We start from the raw sequence: 8,709 nt of genomic DNA on the forward strand, positions 1-8,709 counted from the left end.
AGATCGTATCGCAGTGTAACGGCATATTAATGATGTGTTTAGTCCGCGAGCTCTGTGCTCGGTCAGCTGTACCTTGTGTCTGCTGGCGCTGCTCTGGAAACGCAGGCAGGTGACTGAGGTTTTATGCGCCACAGTGATCCTGGTGGGGGCGCTGGAGTTCCTCAGGTCGTACTGGTAGATCTTCCCCTGAGTGGATCCGACTACCAGACCGGTACCGTCCAGAGTGAAGTCCACCGAGGTCAGTGGACTGTCCACCCGGATCGACCTCAGGACACTGGAGACACACATGACATACCTGACGCACTGTACGCACAGAAAACTGGAAAATTTAACATTAAATGTCACTAATGTATTTTTCTGAGGTGGAATTTATTCTGTCGCTGTCAACGTGTTCACTTACACAGGAAATAACACTTCTAGCACCGATAACAACTGCTCTACGCATGCTACATGTAACCAGTGACATTCCTCTGATAACCCTGCAGCCCGCCTGTTTAACAATACAGAAAGCAATGTGTAAATACGTTACAGCAGACACGTGTTGGGCTTCCATTATTACAGATTAGAGCTGAGACGATGTGTTGATTAATTGCTTAGTTAGTGAACAGAAAATTAATGGGCAACTACTATCAGTCTCTGACTTTAGCTCCTCAGATGTGAGGATTTGCTGCTTTTAACAGGATGGTGAAATGAATCTCTTTGGGTTCTGGACTGCCGGTCAGACAAAAACAGACACTTTAATGTCTGATGATGAAGCAATCATGAGCTGCAGCCTTTCTATAGATTACACAAACATACAATAAAAAGGGTCTCACTACATTAAACTTGCAGTGATTCAGTAACCCATAATTATTTCCGTAAGTCACGCTCTGACCCGTCCTCAGTCACCTTAACCAAAGCTAAGAACAGTTATTCTCTGCAGGCGGAAGCATTGCACAGAGGAAAGGCCACAGCAGCGCTCGGTCTTACATCTTGCTGGTCGTGTCGAAGCAGACGATCTTCTTGTCCAGACCGACGCTGACCACCAGCAGTTCACTGGCGGGGGAGAAGGCCAGGCCGGAGCCCGGGGCCTTATGGGCGCTCTCAAACACGTGCAGCTCCTTCTGGGTGTTGGAGTCCCACAGGACCACGGTGCCGCTGTCAGAAACACTGCCCAGCAGGGAGCGCTTCAGCGTGGACAGCCTCAGGTCATGGACGGGCTGAAGATAAAACAGAGCTCTGTCAGTCTTCATGGAAACCAGCAGCAGGAGGATCTCAGGAATGTGTTCAGCATCAAACATCAGCCAGCGTTTCACTCGAGAAAATGTGTTTAAATTTAGACTCCGGGCCCTGAAGGTATTACCGAGTCCAGAGAACAGAGCCGTGTTTTTAATGAGGCGTGAACGCTGCTAAAGTCTCGTTTAAATACTGGAAACAAGCTAGCAGAAATATAGCAGCAGCAAGAAGGCAAAGTAAAACCGAATCTGTGTGTTTTGGACTGTTGGTGGAATAAAACAGCATCTGAAGACGTCACCTTTGGCTCTGAGAACTCGTAGTGGGAATCTTTCTCACTCTTTTCTGCCATTTTACTGACCAACTGATCCAAAAGGCAATCCAGAGTAGAGACGCAAGTAGAGATTCATTATCGTTTAATCTGCTGATTTTCTAAAAACAAATGTTTATGACCAGGAGAGGATTCCAAGAGGTCGACGTTGAGTGAAGAAGCTGAACTAAAGATTTCTACGGGTTAAACAAAATGACGCACGTGTGCGTTGCCCACAGTTTACCTTGACATGTCACTTCAGTGACACACAGCCAGCTTATATGAGAACTCTACACATACTAGTTGGATTAAAGCAGTGCATTTAAAGATTCAGTATGAAGCATACCGGTACATTTTTCTCTAACAAACACGTGCGACAGCAGACTGTCTGACCTGGTTGCTGCCGTGGCCGAAGGCTTTGCTGGACAGGTTGGTGGTCAGACTGTGGAGGACCAGATCTCCACTGGTGGAACCGGAGGCGATGTAGCTGTCGTTGGCATTAAAGGACACACAGGTCACCTCTTCTTTATGGTCCTGGGAGACAGAGGGAGACTGTAACGTCAAGTGACAGTCCAGGAGAAACCTGACAACTCAGCGAGGACCGTAAAACACTTTGAAACTGACTCTTTCATGTTGTACGTTTCCAACTTATGTTTCAGTGAATAAAGCGTACGTGATGTTTAACTACTGGCCTGTGCTGTGTGAGGTCTTACCTTGAGGGAGCGGTGCAGTCTCTTGGTCTTCAGGTCCCAGATGTGAACACAATGATCCAGACCTCCACTGACCAGAAACTGAGACGACGAACTGAGACACACGCGGGTTTGCTTTTTCTGAACGGACAATTACAAAGAGCTGAGGGTGAGCACTAAACTACTGTTTGCTGACTGCAGCTAAAAGGTAGAAGAAATATACAGCAACCCCCCCCACCACCATAAGACAGTAGGTGGCTAACATTACGTGACCCTCAACCAAATCACATTTTCGTAGCCATGCCCTTGTGTGACAGCACAAACAGAAGATATGTCAAAGGCAACACCTGTACAGGTGCAGCAGGTTGGCTCCTCGCACAGAAGGGAGACATGTTTAGTCCATGTTTGTAAATCAGGTGTGTCCCTGCCTTACCTTCAGGGTTCAGAAATCTGTCACAAGCCTTTGGGATGTGTTCATAGTAAAAACGTCTACTGCAGTGATGAAGAAGAACACATTTTATAGAAATAACAAGCGAAGCCGTGCGCTCACCCCCTCGGCCAGTTCCACCACTGGAACAGGAGTCGCTTTGAGGCTGGAAACCACCAGTTTGTCTCCGCTGCTGCTGGCGCTGACCAGGTAGTGGTCTGAAAGAACTGGTCAAGGCTGCTTCATCTTTTACTCCAGAATTTCTTAGTCAGCTTTCGCCAGTTTACACAGGCTTCATGAATTCTTGTTGTTTTTAAATAAGATTAAATTAGAAAAGATTATTTGGATTCGCAGCTGGATTTTTCTGTTCTGTTGTTTTGGAAAATGCTGACATGGAGCTGATCTATCACAGTCACGGACACGCAAACTTCTCCAGCGCGTGAGAGAAACAACCAGACACAAAAACAATCAGCAACTATTTTAATAATTGATTAATCGTTTGTCGTTCGTCTTTTCAAGCTGAAATGCAAACATTCTCTAGTTCCAGCTTCTCAAATGGGAGAATTTGCCGTTTGTCTTTTTCTTACGTGACAATAAACTGAAAGCCTTTAGGTTTTTGATTGTTAGTCTGTAGTATTTTAGCGTCGTAGGTGTTAGCTGATAAAACACACAGCAGCTCTGTGTATTTATTGATCAGGATACTGTTGGAGCTCCAGCAGGCCTGTGCGACAGGGTGGCTGGTGCTATGTGGGTTAAACTGCTCCAGCGGCGCCATGGAAACAGCATCCCAGATCTTCACACAGTCTCCTGTCGACACCAGGCGGGGTAACTCCTCCATGGCAACGCCTGGAGACGAACACACACACACACACACACACACACACACACACACACACACACACACACGTCAATGTAATGTGCAGCAATCTTGTGTAGAACTCAAATCGATAATCGATTAGTTAATTACATTTGCTGTTTCCGTTTCTCAAACGTGAATATGTTCTGCTTTTCTCTGCTGCTGCGGCTTCAAGACGTCACACTATTATTATATTTCACAGCTTTCTGACATTTCAAAGACTCAACGACCGGTCGATTAATTGTAAAAATGATCAACACAATTAACGATGATCTTGTGTGGTTAAAGACACTTTTAGACAGGAGCCCATTTCCGGTTTTAGAACATAAAGAAGACAAGTACAGTAAACAAGCGAGCAACTGTACAAAGCAGAAGTTACAAACTCGCAGAAGAGACAGAAGATAGGATATAAACACCTGGGGGGACAGGTGTTCAACCCACAATGTCAAAGTTATAAAACCAAGAAAATGCCCAATAAATCTTTAAGGAGTTTAATTAAGGAGAGTTTGTGGAAGGCCGGTCGGTGAGCAGCAGGAAACTCTTTGCTGTGTGAGTCTTTGTGAAGCAGCTATGGATCATCACTGGGAAACCCAACATTTTCACTTTTCTCTCTTTTTCTGCTTACAGAAGCTTTTAATACTGAAGATACATCTTCACCGGTCAAATGAGAGCAACAGGTGACACTTTCAAAGGGTTCGGGCTTTACTTTGTCCGCACTGAAGTTAAACTGCCGATCAGGGACAAATAATAGTAATAATAATAGTAATAAGTTAAGTGGCAGTGGTGGATCAGCTGCAGTTAGCTAACAGCTGACACTCAGCTGTTTTCTGTGAAGTAAAAGCTAAACTGTGTTTGTGCGTAATAAGCTCTAAAATACCAACAACCAGCTCACTTGTTCATGTTTTACTAAAAACCAGCATTTGGTGAGCCGATGCGAGTTTAATGAGGTAACTGGCAGTTAGCAGTAAGCTAACCAAAAGCAGACGAAGTTAGTTAACGCTAGCTAACTGTTAGCTAGCGCTAGCTGTTAGCGCTAGCTACGGCAGAAGACTAAATTAGCCGTAGCGGGTTTAAAAGTTACCAAACAGCCATAAAAACATTTTAAACAACACGAAACAAGCGGTAACTTGTCGAAACGATTCAAATGTTTAAGGCTTTTCTGTGAAACGTGTCATACATACCCTGAAAGGTAAATTAATAACTGACAAGTTGTTAGAGATGTTTTGTTTTGTGAGCCGCCAATAAACCGCCACTACGGAGGACCGGGAGGGACAAAAAGGAGAAACTTTATTCCACAACAGAACTTTGTTTTACAAGTAAATATAATATTTTATATTTTATTTAATTCATATTTTAAGTAAATCTGCATTAGATAATAGAAGCAGCACAAATACTGAGCTGTAACATTAACTTTAATTCAACAATGTGCCGGAAATTGATGAAGTGTTAGTGGCTTTATAGTCATTAAAGTGACCAGTAGCTGAAGCAGTGTTAACTAAGCTGCTCAATATTTATACATCTGCATAAAAACATGCTGCAATATGACTATAATATACTAATACTGCAATATAAAAACCAAAACAATTGCAGATCTATCAGGGATTCAGATATACATATTGGTAAATATTCGGGGTTTGCTTGGTTTTAAGCATTTCTTAAAAGCTGGTAATTCGTTAAAAAAGAAAATTTAAACAGAGCAGTCCAGTTTTGACAAATCAGCGTCTGGCCCAGTTTGGCAATACTAATTTACATGTCAGCTGTACTCCTTCCTCATTAAAACTTTAATCTTACACCATAATGCTGTGCAGACTGTGAGTGATCCTGATCATACGGACGGTTATCAGCGGCCTCTGCAACCACAGGATACTGATATGCAGTGATCCATTCCTCAGCAGAAATTATATTATATATAGCAATAATATAAATCAGGGTGCAGGTGCAAAATGGGCTTTATGAGTGGGCGTCGTTCAGACTCGTGCAGCAATAAGACAATGAATCCCACATGTCACCTGGCAGGAGGCAGCAGAGGAGGAGAAACGCCACCATCCTTCAGTTATTCACTGTGTGTGAACGAAATCAAGCGGACACGTGAAAGTCATTAGAAGTGGGCGGCTCTGATTCAAACAACACCCTGATGGAAATTGTGGATTCGGGAACATTGTTCTGTTGGTCTGCAGAAGATGAAGAAGACAGGAGCTGAATCTTTCAGAACTTTAAATCAAAAAGTTTCTCTACTCAACATGGAAGACAAGAAGAAAACTGAGACGCTGGACCTAAACTTTAACAGCGGATGGACACTGTCCTGTAGACTGTAGTGCAGCTGCAGTTACACCGACCCGCCTGAAGAGGGCAGCGTCGCGTCATCGCTGCGTCTAATCTGCCAGAACAGAGGCAGCAGAAGAAGAAATCTCCCGCCCCATCCGCTGTTCTTTTTAAACCAAGGCGGGACACTTGGCTTCGTTCACTTTGGTCAGTGTAGCTTGTGTTGAAACATCATTTGACTTTACAGCTCGCTACCAATATGGTGAGGACTAAAGCCGACAGCGTCCCCGGATCGTACAGGAAAGGTATAGTAACACATTGCAGACATTTATTACAAATTCAGCATAAAATAGCTAATTTGTGCACGAGTGTACCTGTTTTTCCCATGTAGTCTGGCGGCCAGGCGAGCACTCATTAGCCAAACAAAGAGTGACATAATTGTTTTCCCCGGACAATCCTCTGACGTAAATGATACAAACTTCTTTAATAACCTAAATGTTAGCCTGTCCGGACTGTAGGCGCATGTCAGTCGGTTACATCCCGGACAAAGTCTCCCAACAGCAGCCTCCCGCCAACTCGGAGGCTGCGTTCATGGTTCCTCCTGAACAGCCGAAGCCATTATTTAAAAGACTATTTAAAGCCCTGCTGTCATCAAAAAACGTAGTTCTGTCTTAGTATTCTGATCCGCCGACGAGAGGACATTTTACTCACTCTTTTCCATAAGTTAGTGTCTTGCTTTCTACAAACTGGCGCCAGTTTTGAGCGCCGCAGTGGGGCTTTGTGCGGACGTCGCACCAAACCCCTTTAAAAAGTTACATAATTTAAAGCGTGTTTACTCATCATCGAAGGCACATGTGTGAAAGGACATAACGGACAATATTTTCTTAACCCATGGGGTCTTCTGGTAAATTCGTCATACAATTGATCTGGCGTTCAGAACTCGAATTAATAAAAACGGAACTTTTAAAACTTTGCTCAGGTATCACTGAGTGTAAAGAGCCGTTTTAAATATCTATTGCGACAGTCCATACATGCAGACACTGGTGCACACTTTAGCTTCTTTATAAATTTTTTTAAACAAGCTTTCTCAAAAGCTTTTTTTAACTCACTGTTTGCTTCTTGTAATTAACTCCTAACTGCTTTTCTTTAACAACCCAGTTGCCCCACAGGGTGCAATAAAGTGGCATCTTACTGGTTCAATGATTGATTGTTTCTCAGTTGTGACATGGCCGCACTAGATCCAGTTTAGTCTCTGAAGTTTTATTACACATCCATCATCGGAGTGTCTGACTGTGTTTGCAGCTGTTGCAGCTGCTGCACCCCGGAAGTCTCTGGGCTCCAGTTCGGCCAACTCCTCCTCCTCCTCCTCCTCGTCCGGCAGCCAGGTGTCCACACCTGGTCAGTCTCTGCAGCCGCTACCTTACCTGACACAACACCTCCCTCGGTTTGGACACAGTACATGACGTGATGGAGTTGCTACTGACGTTATGGTGTTTTGTTTCACAGCAAAGGGCAAATACGCCGGTGGTAACCCGGTGTGTCCCCGTCCCACGCCGACCTGGCAGAAGGGCATCGGAGACTTCTTCGGTGGTCCCCCGAGAAAGCCCGAGAAGGAGAACCAGAGGCCCCGGGAGGTTGAGGATGATGAAGAGGCCGGAGGCAGCGGGATGTCAAAGGCCAGCAGGAAGTATGTTTGCCTGCTGCGTTAGGCCACATCATTAGAGTCCTTACTGGGCTTTAGTCTGCAGGTTTGGTCCTCAGCGTCTGGTCCTGTTAGTCAGGTGCGAGTTATCTCTTCAGGCTTAAATAAGACACTCTGGATTCAGGTTTTCAGCTGCACTCTTCTGACAGGTTGATCCAGGCAGACATGTCTGGGGCTGCAACTAACGATTATTTTTATTATCGATTTTTAATCGGTTGATTATTCTCTCGATGAATCGTTCGGGCTGTAAAATGCCGACGCTGGTCTGTTTGTGGACCGACTGAGGTGAAGGTCTGCAGACTCCTCGGATCAGAAGACCGGGACCAGGTCGCCCAATTCATCTCACTGTGCGGACAGTTTGTGAGATTCAACTTCTGTCTCCACCCGAATACGATGGAGACGAACTTGTGGCGCTTAAAGCTCGTAAGAGAATGACATTTGGGAAAACCCAACAGCGACGTGTCTGTCCAGAAACGATGTCCACGGGTCTCAGTGGACAGCTTCTGCATCTCGCTGGTTCTCAGTGACGCTACGGTTCTGTGTTATGAAGACGGCTAAAGTCGCAGCTCGTCGAGCCGCGAGCTGGTGAAACCGTTCCCGTCATGTACTGGTTCAGGTAGACTCAGGTGATCGGTGACACGAGGGCGTCTGCAGGACTCGTCTCCTGCCGAGTCAGCTGTGTATTTACGGCTCAGTCTTGAACTTTAAGCGCTGAGAACTGGGACTAAACGTGTTGTCAGACTTGTGGTTTTGTCTCTTTAATCAGAAGCTTCCTGAACTGGATCACAGTTGTAGTTTTATCTAGTTTTGCTTTTTGTTTAGTAGAAGACGTTGTTTATACTGAAGTCTATGAACAAACGCTGATCTCTGCCTGTTCAAAGTTTACATGTCCAGTTGCATTAAAAGTTAACAGACTGACGTGTTTCTGTGTACAAGCTTTTGGTGTTTGCTGCAAAGACTAATCCTGACTAGTTGTGCTGTTTTTTTATGAGAGTTTCTTTGTATTTTGTTGTGAAACCATATTTGTTTCCGTCTGCAGGTCCAGACCGCTGCCTGCCGAGGAGGAGGAGGAGGACGACGACTGAGGAAGACTGAATCGGTCTGGCTGTCGGTCCCGCTGGCTGCCTCCACACCTGCTTAGTGGCGTTTGAATCTGTAAATCTGTATATAATTTCTGCTGAATTCAATTTGTATAGTTCATTAAACTTTTTATGTTTTTAACCTGCAGAGTTTCGTCTGTAACGTGTTGCT

General features: G+C 44.9%; 2 protein-coding genes across 3 annotated transcripts in view; one reads left to right on the forward strand and one right to left on the reverse strand.

Annotated features, from left to right (window-relative positions):
• The window catches only part of nedd1 (NEDD1 gamma-tubulin ring complex targeting factor), a 14,330-nt gene extending 9,525 nt beyond the window's left edge, over positions 1 to 4,805 (reverse strand). For both annotated transcript variants that reach the window (XM_044192298.1, XM_044192297.1), the window contains exons 1-7: positions 4,676 to 4,805; positions 3,341 to 3,484; positions 2,762 to 2,856; positions 2,236 to 2,352; positions 1,916 to 2,056; positions 970 to 1,199; positions 73 to 274 (exon numbers count right to left, since the gene is read on the reverse strand). In XM_044192298.1, coding sequence (XP_044048233.1) covers positions 73 to 274; positions 970 to 1,199; positions 1,916 to 2,056; positions 2,236 to 2,352; positions 2,762 to 2,856; positions 3,341 to 3,476 — 921 coding nt within the window. In that variant the 5' untranslated portion in view covers positions 3,477 to 3,484; positions 4,676 to 4,805. The remainder of the gene's footprint in view (positions 1 to 72; positions 275 to 969; positions 1,200 to 1,915; positions 2,057 to 2,235; positions 2,353 to 2,761; positions 2,857 to 3,340; positions 3,485 to 4,675) is intronic.
• Positions 4,806 to 5,900: 1,095 nt separating this feature from the next.
• pclaf (PCNA clamp associated factor) lies at positions 5,901 to 8,685 on the forward strand. The gene is made up of 4 exons (XM_044192301.1): positions 5,901 to 6,061; positions 7,059 to 7,154; positions 7,263 to 7,443; positions 8,498 to 8,685. The coding sequence occupies exons 1-4, from the start codon at positions 6,016 to 6,018 to the stop codon at positions 8,541 to 8,543; spliced, it is 369 nt and encodes a 122-aa protein (XP_044048236.1). The 5' UTR covers positions 5,901 to 6,015; the 3' UTR covers positions 8,544 to 8,685.
• The last annotated feature ends 24 nt before the right edge of the window (positions 8,686 to 8,709 follow it).

The sequence above is a fragment of the Siniperca chuatsi genome, linkage group LG4 (assembly GCF_020085105.1).
Source record: "Siniperca chuatsi isolate FFG_IHB_CAS linkage group LG4, ASM2008510v1, whole genome shotgun sequence".
NCBI classification, from domain to species: domain Eukaryota; kingdom Metazoa; phylum Chordata; class Actinopteri; order Centrarchiformes; family Sinipercidae; genus Siniperca; species Siniperca chuatsi.